At 39.7% G+C, this 23,516-nt stretch overlaps 1 protein-coding gene across 1 annotated transcript in view; it reads right to left on the bottom strand.

Moving 5' to 3' along the window:
- LOC115474499 (reversion-inducing cysteine-rich protein with Kazal motifs-like) overlaps positions 1-23,516 on the bottom strand; it is a gene marked incomplete at its 5' end in the record, with an annotated part of 272,499 nt that overhangs the window by 17,377 nt on the left and 231,606 nt on the right. Inside the window, 2 exon segments of the mRNA XM_030210026.1 lie at positions 6,026-6,181; positions 16,486-16,559. Of these exon segments, the coding sequence (XP_030065886.1) occupies positions 6,026-6,181; positions 16,486-16,559 (230 nt within the window).

The following is a 23,516-nucleotide window of genomic DNA, read 5'->3' as shown; positions in this document are numbered from 1 at the left end:
GGTGGAAGGCCAGATTTTAGGACTCAGGCTGTAAAAATACCAGCTAGGTTTAAAAATCTATGACTGGCTGAGCATGGACTTGCTTTTCCTGCAAGTTAATATGTGTTCTACCCTAAGATCTATCCACTGGAATAGTGGCAGGCCAAACTACATAGCTTTGTACAGCTGAAAAGCACTGCCTAGGCCTGATAACCTACTAATGGCCTTATAGAACAAAATCAGGTACAAATTGAATGTAGCACTTATTAAAATGGAGTTTGTCTTTCTATAAGATGAAACTTAGATCATAAGATAATAGAAAAAGGGGAAGTGAAACTGATATGCTAAGAATAAGATGTTCTGGCAGAAGAGAAAAACATGTTGACAAAAGAGGAAATTGCGAAATAACTTGCAATAGCTGGAACGGAAAGAGTTGGGTACAGAACAACAGATGGCAGGACACGACAGTTTAACCACAGAAATTGAGAAATAGTGGAAAAAAAACAGGTCCCAAAATAGGTCCAGCCATAGACTTCTATTGAGAGAAGAGAGTATAAAAGCAGGGTGATTTGGGCTTAATTTCGGAGTCCGTCCCCAACGCCTTGAAAGCAGCGAAGTTCTGTCCGGTTACTTCCAGAATCGGTACCGAACTGAAGACCCTACTCGGGGTGAGCTGTCAGACTGAATCTGTAATTTGTACCAACTTGAAGACTTGTGTTTGGGTAAGAAATAAATTATACTTATCTTCCTAAAACTATGTTTGTCTTAATTTCTGTCTATTCCTTATTTCCTTTTTATTCTACCAACGAAATTAGAAAATACAATTGACACTCATTGCCTGTACAAAATACTGTTACATTTTAATAGAATACATTTGGGTACACAGATAACTAATGATTCATTTAGATCCTGATAGACATAAGACCATGATCATGGGCCTTATCTTAGAGTCAGTTGTACACCAGGAATATTACTGGGATGGACTTTCAAGAGAATTTAGGCAGGCAGCCCAACAGATAATGGAAGCGCAGACCTTTTGTCCTTGGAAAAGGGTACTCCTGGTGCGCAAAGCGGGCCAATAGATAGAATTTACAGTATCCAGTCCTGCCTTGCCCAATAAGTCCTGCCAGCCACCTGCAGCCAGGAGCTCAACTCCTGGTGAAAAGTGGTCAAGTGCAGGTGAAGTTTAAGGGTACCTGCTCTGCTTAAGTCCTGCCTGTTTGTCTCTGCAGCAACTCCAGTCCGGAGTTCCAGTCCTGTTCTGCCTAGTCTCTGATGTAGGGTGGTTTTGCCTGCCACTGCCGCTCCTTGGTTCACAAACCCAGTTCCAGCTCTGAAAACATGACAATACCGGAGCAGGTTGCAATGTCAGGATCTGAATGCTCCCCTGGTTCAGCATTGTATAGCTCATCCTCATTCTTTTTTTTTTTTTTTTTTAATTATAATTTCAAAAACTTTACAATACAAGACAATCTTGCTTCAGAAAATCAGACAGAAAACAGTAATGGAATTACATCATCCCATAAATACATTCTTAAGAGGACACATTAATGCCTTTTTTATATCACAAAATGAAAGGGGGGCATTATTAAGAATAATGGGGAAAATATAAATTGAACTAAATATTAAGGTACAGCCTTCGCACGCATTTTCTTCCTTAAATTCTTATAACTTACACCATTGGCTAGAGCATGGAAATTTATAACGTCCTTGAATCAATAAATACTCAACTGTTCTGGCTGAAAAAATATATATTTTAAACCTTCATACTTCACAACACATTTACTTGGATAGTTCAAGAAGAAAGAGGCACCCAATTCCTGGGTCTCTTTTCTCATGCTCAAAAAAAGTCTTCCTAATGTCTTGTGTTTGCTTCGTAACATCCTGAAATATATGTATTGTTTTACCATAGAACAAATCATTCATTCGACGAAAATACAATCTTTTTATAGCTTCAACATCCTGCTGAAAAACTAATTGAACCATTAGTGTCATTCTTTCTGATTGATCTGATATAGTAGCTTCCAACAGTTCAGATACGTTTAATGTTGTTTTCTCTACTTCACTTATAGGTTTACCAGTTGAAGATACACCTTACAAGGAGATTTTATTTCTTATATAGTAAATTTTATTTACTGGAGGCAAAGTTTCTGAGGTATATTGCAAAATTTCAATTAAATATTTTTTAAAGGCATCTAATGGTGAGACTCCTATCTCTCTTGGAAAGTTCAATATCCTTAAATTTAATCTTCGATTATAATTTTCAATTTGATCAATCTTTCTTGTTATTATGATTTTGTCTTTTATCATTTCTGAAGATAAGTCCTGTAACTTTTTCACATCTTGTTTGAGCTTTGTAGTTTGAGTAGTAAATTCCTTCTTAATACCAGTCAGAGATTCAGAAAAAGTATTGATTGTACTTACTAATGAAGAAAGTTCTTTCGTGGATTTTTCCACGTTCCCAGCCAATTGTTGGAGAACAGTCCATATGTTCTCCAACGACACCGACCCAGGAGCTGATTTTAAATGCTTCCAATCAATGCTTGGGCCTATTGGCCTTTGCAACCCGTCTGGCCCCGCCATTCCAGCACCTTCAATTAGGGGCTCAACAACGACAACCTCTTCAGTCTCGAGGGAACCTCTCTGGATTTGGCGTCCTTCAGGGTGGGGCGGTGGGTCTATCGTCAGAGGAGAAAGCGTAACATCCAGGCCCAAGTCCCCCAGAGTTTCCCCACGCTGGAGGACAATGGGAACACTCTCGGCATTTTGGAGATAAATTCGCGAGGTAAACCGCTCAATCGACAGCTGATGCGGGGATGAGGTCCAGGGTGTCGAAGCTTCACCCCGGACCGTACCTTTCCTTTTGGTATGCGGCATAGGTAGGAAAAATTATTTTTTTACAGCTCGTCGATTTCAGAGAGGTCAGAGCTCGCTCAACTGCGTGCTGCCATCTTGGAACGCCCCCCCCATTCTTTTAATGAGCTATATTTTGTTGCCATAGAAGTCATACTTACTTCTGTTCAGGGATGTGGTATTAACACTGGCTTGCTGCAATGCAAATGCCGGTGGGTTTTTAGATTATCTAGTATAGAACCTCTTGGTTTAAATAAGTCTATCGACTGGTGAGCAGTGTACAGTTAGAATGGTCTTACTTGTTTATAGCTGTACTTTTGACACTTGGTGGTGTTTTCGGCAGTGTTTTATGTATAGCAAGTGACACCTTCTGTGTGTATTGATGATAGTGGGCTCCTTTAGTATTTGTTGTTTGGAATTTGGAGTTGTCATTTATGATGTCAGCTGTATTTCTTTGACCCTACTGGCTTTGTCTTTTGATGTGAATCTTTAAATGCCACTTCCTTTGTGCCAGTTTGATGACGTGAGTTGTTACCAAGATGGAGTCTTGCCCTTTATAGGTATGTTTATATGTTATTTATATAATTGAGTATTTCATAGGCAACAGGCTTTCATGGATATTTTAGATGAGCAGCTTGAATTCCTTCATCAGCCCCGGAAGCAGGCTGAACCGCCGAAACACCATTGTTAGTTTGTGGGCATCGGGTGTGTGATTTGGAGTCAGTGCTGCACTTTCAGAATTGAAGCTGACCACTCTTTTGTTTATTTATTTTGTTTATGCTCTTTGTGAATGTGCTTTTCAATAAAAGATTTTTAGAATTCTTTAATCAGAAATATTTATACAGGGTGGAGGTTGGAGTGACAGATGATGTGGTGATTCGCACCAGGGGCGTAGCCAGACAGCAGATTTTGGGTGGGCCTAGTCAAGAAGTGGGTGGGCACCAAGTGTTCTTCCCCACCCCCCCACCCCCCCCAATGCGATAAGGCCAGTATCAGCAGCTTAGGAAGCTTAGACTGCTGACGTAGAGAACAGTGTTTTCAGCAACATCAGGGGGAGGTCTTCAGCTGGCGAAGCTTGGGATCCCCACTAGCTAGCACTAAATATGTGCTGCTGTTGGGTGGGCCTGAGCCCTAAGTGGATGGGCCCTGGCCCACCTGTGGCTATGCCACTGATTCACACAAGGCTAGGACTTGGGACAGCTGGGCACTGTGAGAGGTCCAGTACCTTACAAATGTATAACTGATGTTCTCCTACTTTGCGATATAGAATTGGTGTTGCAGATTTGTTAGGGAATACTGTTTGCGGTGCTACCTATTTCCTTATTTTTGACATCTAGTATGAAGAAAGATAGGCAGGACAGCCTGAATGTAAAATCTTATGAGTAAGGACAAGTATTTTGAACAAGATTGGAAACTTTATTGGAAGCCAGTGTCATTGCATAAATAGAAGAATAACATGATCATTATCTATTTGCTTTAAAAAAAAAAGAAAAACAAACTGCTGAATTCTGAAGAATTTGTAAGCAACATTGTTGTGACTGTGACATGCCAGCATAAACAGTATTACAATAGTCCAACCATGAGATAATGAAAACATGAAACAAAGTATGCAATGATGTAAAATCAAGATATTTACTAATGGAATGGAGACGGCGGAGCAAAAAAAACAAACCAAACCTCTCTTAATTATCTGAGAAACTTGATTTTTTAAAGGAAAGTTCAGTCAATGATTACTCCCAAATAACAGAACGAAGAAACTGTAGACATCAACTGATTGAAAAGCTTGGATCAAAACACCATCGTAATCAGCACCTGATTACGATGGCGTTTTGATCTGAGCTCCAATTGTTCTCTCTGTCTTCTGCTGGCAGAGCTTTTGTTGCCATTTATATGCATAATATCAGGTGCCATTACAGAGAAGTGTCTTCTTGTGAGTTTGTTTGTGACCCCTGAAACAGGCTTGCCTGTCAAAACACGGACCCGTGTCGGGTCTTCCTTTGGTGCCTCAATAAAGATTTTCTGTCTGCAACTCCCGGCTTGAGAGTCATGTGTCCTCCTCTTCTGCTTTGGTGCTCCTTGGAATGCCATAGGGATTTTTCCCGCTTTCCTTTGGATTTAGATTTTTAGACTCTCACTCTTTTGCTTTTGGTTTCAGTGGGGGTGACTTCTTGAACTCACCTGCTTCCGTTTAGCTCCTCCACTTTCTAGAAGAATGAGCTGTTTTCACAATTGTTTGCATACAGTTTTCTTGTTTGCTAAACTCTTGAGTGCATAGTGAAAAATCCACATCCAACTGTGCGCTAAGACCCCCTTGTTTTATTATATTGGCATCTTAGATGGTAAGCCAGTGGAAGGGGTTTTACAACAAACTAATCAAGAGACTTTTAAAGAGGAAAGTGGTTAATTCCATTATCATGTGACTATTAATAGATAGGGTAATATAAAATATCACTCAGCAAAATCAGTTGTATTAATAACTAGAGATGGCTAAGCCACTAGACCAGTGGAATTTTATGGAAACTGTATTACTACCAATGTAACCCACTTGTACATTTGGTCAAAATGAAAAAAATATACATTTAAACTTATATTATGATTAATGTCTATAATTTACATAGTTACAGTATTGTATTACAATAGTAATAATACAGTTTCCATAAAATTCATAAAATAAAATCAAACAGCAAAACTTGGCACAAATATGTTAGCCATCATGTTCTGTATTCAGGGGCCCAATGCGCAATAATTCGGAACTACCACCAGGCTTACCTTGTGGCCCGGGCAGTAATTTCATTTTTTACGCGCACCCACTAAGCACCCTGGAAAATTTCCGGCGCACAGAGCTAACCGGGTAGTAACCGGAATTGTACGTGCGCTGACGATTACTGCCCAATTAACGCACAAGACCTTACCGCTAGGTCAATGGGTGGCGGTAAGGTCTTAGGCCCAAAATAGACGCACGACAATTTTCATTTTGCTGCATCCATTTTCGGTTAAAAAAAAAAAAGGCCATTTTTGAAGGTGCGCTGAAAAATGGACCTGCGCGTGTCCAATACATACGTCTACAACAGCGCAAGCCATTTTTTGGCAAACCTTAGTAATAGAACCCCTCAGTAACTTTTCCTTAGTCAGTTTTCAGCCTCCCAAACATTACATTTTAATCACAATGATAAGCAAAAACAAACACTCTTACCTGTAGTGCTTTTGGATGCTTATCAACAGGTATAATTAGAACCACAATTTCATTTTCTATGCTTAAATAACCAAATACATCACACTGTGGAACTGAAATATGTAGACGGATTTTTTCAAGTATGTCAAGGATGGTGATTGGCTTTTTATTTGTTACCTAGAAGAAGATTGAGAACTTTATTATAGATACAATTTACTAAGGTACATGATATGTAGCATGACACTTAATTGATATTAGATTGCCTTCTATACATATGTCCAATAAAACCATAGCCCTTGAGAAACAGTTCTATGACGCAAGTGTGTATATTTATTTATTTATTCATAACATTTGTATCCCACATTTCCCCACATATTAGCAGGCTCAATGTGGCTTACAAAATACCGTAATGGTGAACGCCAAGTACGGTAGGTATTAAACAAATACAATTAGAAAAAGGGTCAAGTAAGGTAGAGGTAAATGGGTACAATAAGGGACAAGAAAATAATAAATAAAAACGTCCTTTGCAATACATACATACACACACATACATACATACATTCTCAGTCTACTGCACTATCCATTAGGCTACTCCTCTACTCCTAAATAGCAATCCAATTAAAAAAAAAACACTGCAAACTCCTACCACACAAGAGACAAGAGTATTTCAACAAATCTATGTTCTTAAAAAATATACAAATAAAATTGTGTACAATCCATGCACTGCCATGGGTATCTGAGTTTTATTTTTTGTTAGTAAAAGATCATTTTTGAAATTATTTAACACCCTTGGCTGTAAACTCCATGCCAAAGAAATTTGTGATTTTCTACAATACAATACAATAGAAAGCAAAAATAATATAGTTTTCATTGGGCATACTAAGAAAAATCATGTATCATCAGTTTCAGTCTTATGTATGTATGCCATGGTTACCCCTAATCCCTCTCAAAATGACACGTATCTGCAACTATAGCACACTGTGGACCCTATATAGCACAGATATCGGAGTCCAAGATATTTATATTTTACCACATTCCAAGTGAATCCACATAATGTCAAGGCTACAGAGTAAAAGGTAACAAACAAAAACAGGGTCCAAATCTTAACCACAGTATGAGCAATCCCCCTTTATATCAAGCCAGGTTATATTGGGTCTAAATTACATAAATGTGCTAGTTCAAGGGGAATTATGAATTTTAAAAATCTTTAAAAGAAAGCAGATACATAACACTACATTTTGTCTATATTCATCAATTAAATATTATGTGGTTATTATTCTTTAAAACACAAACAGGAACCTCTAAGTAAATCAAACATATAAATGGCGAGTGACCGTACTCACTCGCAAATGCGCAGTAGACTTCCCTCTTTGTCCCGCCCTCGCGTCAATACGTGATGACGGGGGGGCGGGACAGAGTGGGAAACTGCGCGAAGGGGAGGGAACCGCCGATGTCGCCACCGCTCCCCCTCCCCCCCCAAGGTCGCCGCCACTGGTACACCCCCCCCCCTGGAGTTGCCGCCGCCGCCACCCGGCCCGTGTCTTCGCTATTCAACTTACATCTCCGGAGCAGGCAGATCAGCTGAGCTGCCGTTGGCCTTCCTTTCCTGCCTGTGTCCCGCCCTCGCCGACATTACGTCACACGAGGGCGGGACATAGGCAGAGAAGGAAGGCCGACGGGAGCTCAGCTGATCAGCCTGCTCCGGAGATGTAAGTTGAATAGCGAAGAGACGGGCCGGTGTCGGCGGCGACTCGGGGAGGGGGGTGTACCGGCAGCGACGACCCAATAGCCCGTTTTAACGGGCTCAACGGCTAGTCCTATATAAAAGCACCAGAATGTGGACCTGACAAGAGCCGTGTGGCAGATGCAACCACCTGCATCATGAATCACAATCAAAACTACACACAAAAAAAGGATAAATACCAATTACTATAACAAACACATTTGAAAAAGTGCTTTATCCAGTTTCAGTCCCACAGAGAACAAGTATTATTTCATAGCACCATTCAATTAATTCTTTCATATGGGAATGAAGTCTGGAGATACAGAACAGTTGTTCTCAACCCAGTCTGGTTTTCAGGATATTCACAATGAATATGCATGAGACTGATTTTCATAACAAGGGGGCAATGTATGCAAATCTATCTCATGCATATTAATTGAATCAACTAAACCAGGTTCAGTGGTAAAGCGGTATTACTTACGCAATATATCAAAAAAGACCACCTACATCACAATAACTTTATTAAATAAATCTTATAACATTATGCCAAATAAATATTACCCAACACTAAGCCCATCCTTTGCCCTCATGAGCAAAAAACATCAGCACATAGAATAAGTAACTACTGTGGAGGAGTGGACTAATTGTTAGTGCAGCAGGTTGTGGACCTGGGGAACTGGGTTTGATTCCTGCTGCTGCCTGATGGTCGGCAGTGGGTTGAGATCCTAGGGAATCAGATTCAATTCCCTCTGCAAGTCTCTGTGACCCTGGGCAAGTCACTTAACCCTCTATTGCCCCAGGTACAATAGTAATACAATGTACTACTTAGACTGTGAGCCCACTAGGGACAGACTCAGTACCTGTAAAATGAAGCTGTAAACCACTTAGGTCAAAAGCGTTATACAAATACTGAAACGAATGAATGAATATTCAACTAAAGAATTACTTTGATAGTCCAAAAGAGTTGAATGACTAATAAAACTCAGAGCATTCTCGAACCATTCAAACTGGTTTTACCACTGAAGGCTTTACCACTAAATCACTACTGTTCTATCCAACTTCAATCAATATCATTATCCAACTACTTGTCTTTTTGCTTGATTCATACTCATGTATAATTCATACTTGGCTTTTACTTAATCCATATTTCATATGCAAATTGTTTAAAATACCAGGGTTGGCAAGGCATTCAAAAACATTTAAAATCCCACATGCATCTGGATTCAAACGTCCACAGATTATAATTTAAATCCAACATACGTCAGGACCCTACATGATATCATGTTTCGCCTAAATCCTCATCCTTTCCTGACCATACCAATAGCACATCATCTATAAAAAATCTCCAGAGCATCATATGCTTTTTAAACAATGAATTATCAACATATTTTCTTTCAAATAATGCCATTTAAAGGCAAGCTATATTGGGGGCCACAGTGGCCCCCATAGCTACTCCTTTAATTTGTAGAAAACTTTTTTTTGTTGAAATTCAAACTAAATTTTGCTTGGTTGTGCTATTGAAATGGTCAGGAGGGGGTGAGGAGTTAAATCAGTACAATGGCTTGAGTGAATTCCTTCAAAAAGGCGGTAATTAAATCCTAATAAATAAATAAGATCTCTTAATCAATGTGATCCTAATATTGTCTTTACCTCAGTGATAGGGGAGAAACCATTCATTTTTTGGACATTAATATTCAACACCATTTGGGAAACTTTAAAACATTATCGTAAAGTGACCGATAGAAATACATTATTACATTTTCATAGTTTTCATCCAAGGCAGTTGAAAGAACGTATTCTTACAGGGCAATTTTTGCGACTTAAACAACTAAGCATAAAACAACACACTTTTGTTAATAGACACTACTCATGAAGCAAAGGTTTCTTCAAAGAGGGTACCCTAAGCGAACAGTACACAAAGCCTTAAAGCAGGCGTTTAATATATAGACAATGTTTGTTCAATAAACCTGATATGTCTCGAGACTGTAGAATAATGTGTGTTCTTCCTTACTTTGACCAAGTACATTGGATTAAATAAATTATAGGTACCTGCTCTGGTAAGGATATGCTAGGTGGTTACGCAGGAAAATGCTTTTTTTCTGGCAGGCGCCAGTTCTTTGGAATAGTCTGCCCAAGGAGATTCGGGCACAACCTATCTATAAAAAATTTAAAGTTTTATTAAAAACACACTTTTTAAAGCTGGCTTTCAGTTTGAAGTCCCAGGAGATAGGAGATCTAGCTTGCACCGACTGTACAATATTATGTTAGTAGTAGTATAACGATCGTGTGTGATAAAATGAATGATTCTTCAGTGTACATGTGTCAGGTCTTTCCTGTAACAACAGAGTTCCTTTTTTTTTTTTTTTTACAACAAAAAAAGGAATTGTTAAGGAATCTGAAAATACAGATAATAAAGTCATCTCAACAACAAAAAGTCCAAGAGAATGTTATTTTTAATTTTAATTGAATATTTGAATTTGTGTGTAAACAGCTCAGATCTGAAAAGGTGTGTGGTATATAAAGTTTTAAATAAAGATAAAAATTACATGAACAGTTTATTGAACGGCCCAGATTTGCATATAAAAGTAGTAACTTAAGGGCCCTGTTTACTAAGCTGTTCTAGCGCATGCTAACAATTATGGGTGACTCTAGCGTTAGCGTGCTAACTTTTAGCTTGTGCTAAAAACGCTAGAAAACTTTATTAAACAGGGCCCTATGGCTTCTTTTACAAAGCCGCGCTAGTGTTTCCCACACAGCAAATGAGAGGAAGCCTATAAGAACTGAATGGGCTTCCACTAATTTGCCGCACCGAGAATCAGTAGCACGGCTTTGTAAAAGAGGCCCTAAGTGAATTGTCGAGTCAGAGTAGGTACACACAAATACAAGAATCGAATATAGTAGGTCACTTTGAATGTGAACATTGTGTGTATTGTCAGTATAGCACTGAAGAAAATAGGGCTCAGATTCCTAATACTCAGAAAGAATTTAAATTGCGTTCATGCACAGATTGTAATTCTAAACAAGGATTTATTGAATTAAATGCCTGTGCCAGAAATGGTATATTGGTCAAACCATCAGACCAATTAAACACAGAATAGCACAGCATTTAAGTAATCTGCGATTTAATCACTTGGAAGCACCCTTGGTAAAACATTGGAATCAATTTCATCATCAACTCTCAGATTTACGATTTATTGTGCTGTTACAGGTAGTCTTGTGGAGAGGGGGAGATATTTTTATTAGCTTATTGTGGAAGGAGCAAACATGATTTACACCTGGAACATAATAGAACCAGTAAGATTAAATAAGGAAGTAGAGTGGTCACATTTATGAATTTCAATTAAGGAGTTTAAAAGTGTGTCATATCTGTCAGTAGTCCAGAAACCTGGTCGGTAACACTCTGGTTGGGAAAGCGTCCAACTGGATACATTTCATCTTGAGGTGATCCGAGTCTTTAACAATATGTGTATCACGTAGGAATAACAGGTTATTTTGTATAAATGTTTGAATGGTCTGGAAATGTATCATGGATTTTTCAATGTTTGTAATTTTAATTTCAGTCTTGACTCCTGATGACACAGATTTAGGTGAAACATCGTGCTATGCGGAGTCCTGATGTTTGTTGGATTTTAATTATAATCTGTGAACATTTGAATTCCGATGCATGTGGAATCGTAATGTTTTTGAATGCCTTGCCAATCCTGGAATTAATTGATTTGCATATGAAGCATGGATTAAAGTAAAAGCCAAGTATGAACTATACACGAGTATGTATCAATAAAAAGACAAGCAATTGGATAATGACATTGAATACAGTTGTACTGAATAATAGTGATATCATGGAAATTTAGTGATAAAGCTTTCAGTGGTAAAACCAGTTTGAGAATGCTCCTTTCCCTTTCCTCTGAGTTTTATTAATCATTCAACTCTTTTGGATTATCAAAGTAATTCTTTAGTTGAATATCAGAATAACAGAGGTCATTTATTCTCTGCGCTGATGTATTTTGCTTGTGAAGAGAAAGGGTGGGCTTAGTATTGGGTAATATCTATTTGGCATAATGTTAAAAGATATATTTAATAAAGTTATCATGATTATGTTTTATTGTAATGCACATTCATTGAGGATATATTGAAAATCTGACTAGCTGGATGTGCCTCGAGGACTGGGTTGAGAAGTACTCAGTATAAACCTGTCACTCCCAATTCTGTAAACCACTCCACATTCCCCAATAATGACGCTCTCAGAACTGTATAGTCCATATTAACAGAACCAAGCAAACACAATGCGAAAATAGTACTAACTCTCACGACTCAAACTGCAATATCCCTACCTGTGAAAAGGCAACACTACAAATATTGCACCAGTCCTCAGAAAAATCAACACACCTCCTACTGGGGAAACTCAACAAATCACACCACTAGATATCCCTACACAGGAACTACACATGAGCTGAACCTTCCATCTCAGGCACACATGTAGAATATGATTCCACCCTCATCTAATAGAGAATAAGAGATCACAAATTAGAAACAGAAAATGCAAACAAAAACTTAAATAGAAATGCCTCAAAAAGCTAGACTGAATTGTAGTACTGGAAAAAGAAAAACTGAAGTGCATTTCATCTTGTATTTTGCAAACACATAAAAAACAGATGTGCACAAATCCCAAGCTGACAGTCCCTAAAAATGTAAAAATGTTTTTATTTTCTACCTTTGTTGTCTTGTCATCTTATTTCTCTGTTTTCCATTTTTCTTCTCCACCTTCTAGGTTCTTTTTCATGGTCTCCCAGTGGCGTACCAAGGGGGGGTGGTGGGGGCGGTCCGCCCCGGGTGCACACCGCTGGGGGAGGGGGGGGGGTGCCGCGCGCCGGTCAGCGTTGTTGGTTTCCATGCTTCCTCTGCCCTGGAACAGGAAGTAACCTGTTGCGGGGCAGAGGGAGCATGGAAACCAATTACGCTGACCGGCACGCGGCGTGCACCCGGGGGGGGGGGGTTCTTTCGCTGGGGTGGGGGGGTGTCCCTTCACTGTGGGGGGGGGTCGCACTGGACGGGGGCGGAGGCGCTGCACCCGGGGGGGGGGGGGTGGGGCACATCGGCGATCCGCCCCGGGTGTCAGCGCCCCTCAGAATGCCACTGGGGTCTCCTTTTCATTTCTTCTCTCCTATTGTTGTTTTCCACTCCTCCTCTACTTACCCCCTTCTTTCAACTTTTTCCTGCCATTACTCTTGTCTTTTTATCTTCTTTTAGCTAGACTTTATTTCTCCTTTTCCCTCTATATTACTTCTCTAGTATTTCCACTTGTCTCTGATTCCTGACTTTCAACCACCTAGTTCCTCATTTCCATTCTGTACTCACAGCCTACTCAGTCTCATCTACCTCCACCTCTCATCACCTCACCAACCCCATTCCTTCCCTGTCACTCATCTCCTAAAACAGGCTTTCATTCCCCATTTTACTTCCCCATTTCCATCTTCTCTCACTTCCATCCAACACTTGCCCCTTTCCTTTGTATCTCACCCTCTTCATAGCTCTCTGCCTCTTTATTCTTTCTTCAACATCCATTGCCCCACCTCTCTCCCATCTCTAGCATTCATTCTCCCACCTCTTTCCCCTACCTTTTTCCCCAACATCTGCTCACCTGCCTCCTCCTCCAATATTAATTATATTAAGTACATAAGTGTTGCCATCAAGCCCAGCATCCTGTTTCCAACAGTGGCCAATTCAGGTTACAAGTACCTGGCAATATCCCAAAATTTATGCTGCTTATCCTAGAAATAAGCAGTGAATTTTCCTCAAGTTCATCTTAATAATGGCTTATGGACTTTTCTTTTAGGAAGCTATCCATGCCAAATTCCACTAAGCTTTTACCACATTCTCTGGCAACAAATTCCAGAATTTAATTACATGTTGAGTAAAGAAATATTTTCTCAGATTTGTTTTAAATTTACTACTTTGTAGCTTCACTGCATGCCCCCTAGTCCTAGCATTTTTGGAAAGAGTAAACAAGCGATTCAAATCTACCCATTCTACTCGACTTATAATTTTATATACCTCTATCATATCTCCTCTCAGTCATCTTTTTTCCAAGCTGAAGAATCCTAGCCACTTTAGCCTTTCCTCATAGGGAAGTCGTCCCATCCCCTTTATCATTTTCATCACCCTTCTCTGTACCTTTTCTAATCTTTTTTGAGATGCGGTGACCAGAATTGAACACTATTCAAGGTGTGATCGCACCAAGGAGCAATACAAAAGCATTATAACATCCTCATTTTTGTTTTCCATTCCTTACCTAGCATTCTATTTGCTCCACACAATGAGCGAAGGGTTTCAACGAATCATCAACGAAGACGCCTAGACCCCTCTCTTGGTTGGTGACTCCTAATGTGGAACCTTGCATCACGTAACTATAGTTCAAGTTCCTCTTTCCCACATGCACCACTTTGCACTTGCTCACATCAAATGTCATCTGCCATTTGTTTGCCCAGTCTCATAAGGTCCTCTTGTAATTTTTCATAATTCTCTTGTGATTTAACAACTTTGAATAACTGTGTTGTCAGCAAATTTAATTACCTCACTAGTTATTCCCATCTCTACATCATTTATAAATATGTTAAAATGCAGCAGTCCCAGCACAGACCCCTGGGGAACCCCACTATCTACCCTTCTCCATTGAGAATACTGACCATTTAACCCTACTCTGTTTTCTATCTTTTAACTTGAAGTACTCTGTCAAATGCCTTTTGAAAATCCAGATACACAATATCAACCGGCTCACCTTTAGCCACATGTTTGTTCACCTCTTCAAAGAAATGCAGTAGATTGGTAAGGCAAGACTTCCCTTCACTAAATCAATGTTGGCTTTGTCTCATTAATCCATGCTTTTGAATATGCTATGTAATTTTGTTCTTTATAATAATCTCTACCATTTTGTCCTGCACCAATATCAGGCTCATTGGTCTATGACTGCCCGCATCAAATCTGGAAACTTTTTTTTAAAAATTGGCATTACATTGGCCACCCTACAATCTTCCAGTCCCATTTTTGATTTTAAAGAAAAATTATATATTACTAACAACAGTTCTGCAAGTTTATTTTTCATTTCTATCAGTACTCTGGGTTGAATACCGTCCAGGTGATTTGCAAATCTTCAATTTGTCAAATTGTGCCATTAAATCTCCCAGGTTTATAGAGATTTCATTCAGCTTCTCTGACTTGTCAGCTTTGAATACCATTTTTGGTACTGGTATTTTTCCCAAATTATCCTCGGTGAAGACCAAAGCAAAGAATTACGCTGCATTATCTATTACCCCAGCATCTATCCCTTATCCTTCTACATCCCTCTATTCATCTCCACCTTCTGCTGCATATAACCTTGTTTCATCACTGCCACACTGTGTGCCCTCCTCTTCTTTCTCACTCCCCCAGCACCAACCCCCTCTTCTCACTGCCATCATCTTCCCCCTTCTCTCAATTCAATCCCCAGCCCATGTGTCAGCCCTCAGCTTCCTTCACCCGGCCCCAGCATCAAACTCTTCTCCACAGTTCAGCCCCTTTCTCCCAGACCCAACAAAAGACCCTTCTCTCTCAACCCTTAGTCCCAGCATAGTAACATAGTAAGTGAAAGCAGATAAAGACCTGAATGGTCCATCCAGTCTGCCCAACAGTCACATTCATTATCAATTCAATATTAAATCAACAATAAATGCGATATTATATACTTGATCATGGTCTTTCTTTGGTGTTTCTGGGATATAGGCCATAGAAATTCGCCTGGCTCTGTCCTTATATTCCAACTACTGGAGTTGCTGTCAAAACCCAGTCTAGCCTATCCAAATCCATCTCGTCATTTGCAGGACACACACTGTAAAAGTCTGCCTGACACTGTCCTCATGTTCCTAATTACTAGAGTTTATGTAGAAGCTCTCTATAGAATGTTCTTTATTAAAAATCATCAAATGACTCAAACAACCCAACACAGCTGCCGTGTTTTGGTGTCAAAAGCGCCTGCCTCAGGAGTCTATAAAACATATAATGATAGTATAAACATATAAATCATATCAATTTTATAATCTAAAATAAAATAAAAATAATAAATAAGGAATAAAAATGAATAATGGTACAAATGGTGTTTAAATAATAGACAGTACATCAACTATAGAGAACATGAAGCAAACATACAAATAATGCAGAATGATGAAATAAAGATTACAAATAATATCAATCAATAAATTACTGCTGACCTTATAGTATAGGTTGTGTAATGATAATTAGAATATCCAAGTTCACACTGTGAAAAAAAATTAAGGAAAGGGTAGCTGGCACAGAGCCTCATGCTACAACTCTCAGGCAGGCCCTGCTGGTCCCGCCCCCTCAGCAACAGGAACTGTGTGTCAGAAGGGGCAGGTCTGCCAGAGCCTGAATGGGAGCTTCAGCCCGAGGCTCTGTGTCAGCTGCCCTTTGCTTGCAATTTTTTTTCCACAATGCTGGCAGTCCTGGAGCAGGAACGAACTGTGGGAGGAGAGCAAGTTTGAGAGAAGGGAATGGACCACTGGGGGGGCATTTGCCCATCCCTTGCACCCCCGTAGCGACGCCTATGACTGCAGACTACTTCTTTTCAACTGATGCACAAACACACCATAAACTTAATCTAGTAAACAAAGGCCAAGTTTGAATTTCCTAAAAGAATATATGTTAATTCTGCTGTATTAATTTCATTGCATAAAAACTTTTAATAATTTTTTTCATTTTCACATTTTACCTTTGCAAAGGTGTCTAGTTTGTCCTTATCAAATAAAATTTTCAGCATTCCAGCACAAAGTGGGCAACAGGAACCTGTATTAAAAAAAAAGGTAGAATTACAATGAAAAGCAATGTTGCTCCCTTGTAATAGGCATTTTCTAAGAAAGCAGGATTGATCAGGCACACAAGTGGGAGATGACATTCAATGTGACAGACATAACACAACTCTACTGTTGAACGACTCCCAAATGTGGCTGTGCCACATGAACTTTAACTTACCATAACATAACTTTGTATTTGTTCACACCGGAGTCTGCAAACGCCTCTCCGGTACTATGTAAGCCACATTGAGCCTGAATTTAGGTGGGAAAATGTGGGATACAAACGTAACAAATAAAATAAAATGCAACAGGGACAGATGTGCTCTTCCAAAGCTCAGAACTTCAGTTCAGAGTTCCGACCATGTGTGGCCCTTCCTACATGCAGCAAAGCTAAAATAATTAGGCAACTCTTGGGGAGGTGAGGGATTGTGTGCCTGATCAATCCAGAAAACATCTGTCGACAAGCAGGACTGAGTCAGGCACATAAGAGGATGACTCCCAAGCTTAGGGTTACCCAAATTCCTTGTAATTTTTGCAATTTCAATAGTCTGCACTATTAGAATGCGAGAGTCGCTATTTCAAAAGGGACAGATTAGCTAGAACAGCTTGACTGAAGGCATTGTCTGTTCTTGAAGCTTGGTCCAGGCAATAAATGTTGCTGATTTGCAGATGGTAACAAGCAATGCAGACTTTAGCAGGGCAACAGTGGCTGCAGCAGACCCTACACTGATGAGACTTCTGTCTGGAGCCGAGAGGAAAACCTGCATTTTGAACATGTGATGTGATACCCACCAGTGAGCCATCTCAGGAATAGCCCTCACGTTCTGGAACTTACTCCCAGAGGGGCTACATCTAACGCGAGACTACCTCTACTTCAGGAAGCAGGTGAAAGCCTGGATCTTCTCTCAAGCCTTTAATACATATGTTTAGCCACCCATCTATTTATTCCAACTAACTCTGCTCTAACCATCTTGATCCCATCTACATATCTGCACTTGGCCACTCGGCTACACAATAAGCTGTATTGTAGAAAAAAAAACATTAGCATCATATCTATGTTATTTGAATGTTCTAGTATGTGCTTATTAGGTGTTTCATTGGTATTATGCTGACATCGTATTATACCTATGTTATTTGAATGTTCTTGCATGCTATTACAGTATTGTTTATATTGTACTGATATTAATCATATTTCTGTTAAATGGTTGTTCTGCAGTGCTGTTAAATGTGTATATTTTTGATACTGTTTCATGTTATTAGGTTTAAATTAGCTGTTTCCAAGTTTACTTTATTTATTGTATTCATGTTTAATAATTTACTATTGTTCTGTTAACAAAACTGTAAATTTTATTTTAGATTGTACCTGCTGTACACCACCTTACAGTAGGTGAATCTCTTCATAAAGATGATTAATAAATCCCACTAAATAAATAAATAAAATATAATACACAAAAACTGTTCATCTCTGAAATTATTCAGCAAAAGAGTTCTCAAACAGCAGGGGGGCTGGGTTATCCCCGTTTAATAAAGAGAGGTCAGTGCATGCCGTTCTTAAAAGCAGACAATTTGGTCTCGGTCCACTGTAAATAAACATACTTTAAGACTTAAAGCTGAGAGCTGGGTGAGAGGGGTGTGGTTTTCTCTTAGAGCTGTGGTTTAAACCACAAAGTATCTGTGTGTGCTGGTAAGAAGCAATAAATTCAGACTTTTGCACAGGGAGATGTTTTAAAAGAAAAAAATAAAACGAAAGAGGTAGTCTAAAGGCTAAAAAAACAAACAAACAAACAAACAAACAAACAAACAAACAAAAAAACCCCAAACCTTTTTTCATTCCTGAGAGAAAAATGTTTAAGGGCTGTGAAAAAATAAAAGGAACTCCAGTGTGCATGCTCAAAGAAAACAAACAAAAAACCAAAACCGGTAGTCTGAAGGCTAAAAAAAAAAAAAAATGCAATTTTTCGTTCCTGAGAGAAAAAAAGCTTACATTCTGTGAAAATTAAAAGGAACTCCAGTACGCATGCGCACTGCCTGTCTTGCCTGCACAAACTGCACACGGTCCTTCGAGGCTGTAGGGGGTGTAGTCTAGTGAGTGACATCACATCCTATCATATGACTCATCCAAGATGGTAAAACAGGAACTGCCCCTAAAGTTGCTGCCAACTTGAAAAAGGGATGTGGCCTGAGCTTAGTTATGACAACTCTTCCTGTGGCATCATCAAAAGTGGTTGGATTTGGGAGGTGGGGCCGTGGCATCACTTCTGGTGATGTCATCAAAGGGGTGGAGTTTAGGGGTGGGGATATGTCACTGAACACCATGAAAAGGGCTGCATGTGGAGTGGGTGGGGAGAAGGCAGATCCTCAATACCTGGCATTGACTCCTTTATCCATTCCTTAATAAGTAATGCTTTGTTATAAACTGACCAGTGAATTGTGCTGAAGCATTGGATAGGGACAGTTGTACATGGAACCGGGGCCCCAATATTTCTATCTAAAGGTTTATGATATCATTTCCCCTGTCCTACCATATGCACAAGCCTGTCCAAAAATTGTTTCAATAGACCTGGATAAGTAAAAACCACAATCCACTAAAAAAATGATGTGACAACACCAGAAGACTAACTAGAACATAAGAGTAGCCATATTGGGTCAGACCGATGGTCCATCTAGACTAGTATCCTGTTTTTGAACAGTGGCCAATCCAGGTAATATGTACCTAGCATAAACCCAAATAGTAGCAACATTCCATGTTACCAACCTCAGGGCAAGCAGTGGCTTCCCTATGCCTTTCTCAATAGCAAACTATGGACTTTTGCTCCAGGAACTTGTCCAAACATTTTTTTAAAAACCCAGATACATTCTAATGATGGGATTTTTGAAAGGCGAACTCTTCTTGTTTCACTGGTCTTTGAACAGGACCTAAATATGATAAAGAAATTGTTCTTTAAAAATCTTGCTAAACCATTCTATGGTGAGAAACTCTGGATATTTCCAGACGTTGTGAAGGTTACTCAGGAAAGACGACGTGCTTTCTTGGCACTGAGAGACAAAGTTAAAGGGCTAGGTGGTACTTTTCTATTGGCATACCCTTGTAAATGCCAAATAAGATACCTTGATAATAAGTATATTTTTCTTGAACCTGAACATTTGAAATCTTTTATAGATTTAAAAAAATTGCACAAATAGATATAGTGTGAAATATAGATCATGTAATTCACAGTAATATATACGTGATGTAATCTAGGCCATATTCTTATATTTAAGTTACTTAGATGATTCTCTCCTATGTTTTTCTTTCCCCCCCCTTAAATTATTTGTGGTCTAAGAAAGAATGATATTTTTCTTTATTGAAATGGAATTTTCAATTTCCAAATTTGTATTTAATTTTCTTCTGTTTTTCTTGAACAAGTTGAAATGCTTGTAATTGATGTAAAAATTCATAAATAAAAGATTAAAAAAAAAAATAAAAAACCCAGATACATTAACTGCTATTACCACATCCTCCGGCAAAGAGTCCAGAGCTTAATTATTCATTGAGTGAAAAAAATATTTCCTCCTATTTGTTTAAAAATATTTCCACATAACTTCATTGAGTGTTCTCTAGTTTTCATACTTTTTGAAAGAGTATAAAATCTAGCATCTAGAGCATCGATAACTTAGTATTATAACTGGGATAGAAGAGTTAACTATAGCTGTATAAGACAGCCCTAAAGGGCAGAACACACAAACTAACCATTAAGTTAGCACAATTTTGAAGCGCAAAAAAGACCAATTTCCCTCAAATACCACCCCTTAAAAAATAAATATAGAAATATAGATGGTGATGTCACAGGATGGGCAACGCCAAGGTGAACTGCCCTGTAATCTCCCGAAGTGAGAAATAAGCATTATGACAACGCCATAAGGAATAATAAATCAGAGGCAAGAAGCCACAACAAAGGAGCTTTCAGACACAGCACTATAGAGTCGTGCACCAGAAGAGTAATCTAGGGCAGTACGCCATAGCCATAACCTAAAGCAGCACATCATAAAGCAGTGTCAAAGAGCAGCACACTACAGGAGCACCCCGAGCAGTGCTGTACCGAAGCAACAAAGAGCACCGTCTGCATTGCAAAACAGCATAAATCTGCATTATGACACAGCATCACAGAAAAACATATCAATGCACAAATGCAACTCAAGGCTTAACTCTTTTTCTGCCTGGGTGCCTCTAATCCACAATACTCCCAGAAGCCTGAGAGGTTTCTCAACTGGACTACACCATTACATAAACCCCAAATCAGTCTCCAAGGAGTCAAATGCAGCTGAAATGATCCAAAAAGAGTCAAATGCAGCTGAGAGTCAAATGCAGCTGAGATGTCATACTGGAGTAAGAGTATCTGCTTACTCCTATACAAATAATCTCTGACTTTGGCGGTCAAGGTTATCAGCAAAGATTTGGTGCTGTGCTGATGTCCAAATCAGAATTCGCTGCTGGATGGGTAGTCAATGAACAGTTTTCATATGAGGTGTGATGTGGTCATATTTGCCTAAGTTGCATACAAGTCTAAAAGCAGTATTCTGAATTAGTTGGAGAGGTCTAAGATCTTTGGTCCTGATACCTTTATATAATGAACTGCAGTAGTCTAGCTATGAGATCACAGGAGAATGAATGAGAATATTCAAAGCTGACGGTTGGAGTAAACTGTATTGATCTAATTAGTCATTACTTACATAGTAACATAGTAGATGATGGCAGAGAAAGACCTTTACGGTCCATCCAGTCTGCCCAACAAGATAAATTCATATGTGCTACTTTATGTGTATACCTGACCTTGATTTGTATCTGCCATTTTCAGGGTGCAGACCGTAGAAGTCTGCCCAGCACTAGCCCCGCCTCCCACCACTAGCCCCGCTCCCAATCTCCGCTAAGCTTCTGAGAATCCATTCCTTCTGAACAGGATTCCTTTATGTTTATCCCACGTATTTTTGAATTCTGTTACCGTTTTCATCTTCACCACTTCCCGCGGGAGGGCATTCCAAGCATCCACCACTCTCTCCGTGAAAAAATACTTCCTGACATTTTTCTTGAGTCTGCCCCCCTTCAATCTCATTTCATGTCCTCTAGTTCTACCGCCTTCCCATCTACGGAAAAGGTTCGTTTGCGGATTAATACCTTTCAAATATTTGAACGTCTGTATCATATCACCCCTGTTTCTCCTTTCCTCCAGGGTATACATGTTCAGGTCAGCAAGTCTCTCCTCATACGTCTTGTAACGCAAATCCCATACCATTTTTGTAGCTTTTCTTTGCACCGCTTCAATTCTTTTTACACCCTTAGCAAGATACGGCCTGCAAAACTAAACACAATACTCCAGGTGGGGCCTCACCAACGACTTATACAGGGACATCAACACCTCCTTTCTTCTGCTGGTCACACCTCTCTCTTTACAGCCTAACAACCTTCTAGCTACAGTCACCGCCTTGTCACACTGTTTCGTTGCCTTCAGATCCTCAGATACTATCACCCCAAGATCCCTCTCCCCGTCTGTATATATCAGACTCTCACCGCCTAACACATACATCTCTCATGGATTTCTACTCACTAAGTGCATCACTTTGCATTTCTTCGCATTGAATTTTAATTGCCAAACCTTAGACCATTCTTCTAGCTTCTGCAGATCCTCTGTCTCGTTTTCCACTCCCTCCTGGGTGTCCACTGTTAAAAAATCTTAGTATCATCCGCAAAAAGGCAAACTACCTTCTAACCCTTCGGCAATGTCACTCACAAGTATATTGAACAGAATCGGCCCCAGCACCGATCCCTGAGGCACTCCACTACTCACCTTTCCCTTATCCGAGCGAATTCCATTAACCACCACCTTCTGGCGTCTGCCCGTCAACAAGTTTTTAATCCAGTTCACCATGTCGGGTCCTATCTTCAGCCTGTCAAGTTTATTCAAGAGCCTCCTGTGGAGAACCGTGTCAAAAGCTTTGCTGAAATCTAAGTAGATTACGTCTATAGCATGTCCATGATTCAATTCTCCCGTCACCCAGTCAAAGAATTCAATGAGATTTGTTTGGCACGATTTACCTTTGGTAAAACCATGTTGTCTGGGATCTTGCAACTTATTGGCTTCCAGGAAATTCACTATCCTTTCCTTCAGCATCGCTTCCATTACTTTTCCAATATCCGAAGTGAGGCTTACCGGCCTGTAGTTTCTAGCCTCTTCCCTATCACCACTTTTGTGAAGAGGGACCACATCCGCTGTTCTCCAATCCCACGGAACCTCTCCCATCTCCCAGGATTTATTAAACAAATCTTTAAGAGGACCCGCCAGAAGCTCTCTGAGCTCCCTCAATATCCTGGGGTGGATCCCGTCCGGTCCCATGGCTTTGTCCACCTTTAGATTTTCAAGTTGTTCATACACACTCTCTTCCGTGAACGGTGCTATATCCACTCCATATGTACTTTTGCCAGTCAATCGTGGTCCTTCTCCAGGATTTTCTTCTGTGAAAACAGAACAAAAGTATCTATTTAGCAAATTTGCTTTTTCTTCATCATTATCTACGTAGCGGTTCACAGCATCTTTCAGTCTCACAATTCCCTTTTTAGACTTCCTCCTTTCACTAATATACCTGATGAAATTTTTGTCACCCCTCCTTACATTTCTAGCCATTTGTTCTTCCGCTTGCGCTTTCGCCAGACTCTCTCTCTCTTGGCTTCTTTCAGTTTCATCCGGTATTCCTCTCCGTGTTCCTCTTTTTGAGTTTTTCTGTATTTCAGGAACGCCAACTCTTTAGCCTTTATTTTCTCAGCCACTTGCTTGGAGAACCATATTGGTTCCCTTTTTCTCTTGCTTTTATTTACTCTCCTTACATAAAGGTTTGTGGCCATATTTATAGCTTCTTTCAGCCTGGACCACTGTCCTTCCACTTCTCGTATGTCTTCCCAGCCCATCAGCTCCTTCCT

Source organism: Microcaecilia unicolor, chromosome 1 (assembly GCF_901765095.1).
Source record: "Microcaecilia unicolor chromosome 1, aMicUni1.1, whole genome shotgun sequence".
Taxonomy (NCBI): domain Eukaryota; kingdom Metazoa; phylum Chordata; class Amphibia; order Gymnophiona; family Siphonopidae; genus Microcaecilia; species Microcaecilia unicolor.
Note: the sequence above shows the minus strand (reverse complement) of the source record. Positions and strands in the feature narration are given on the sequence as shown.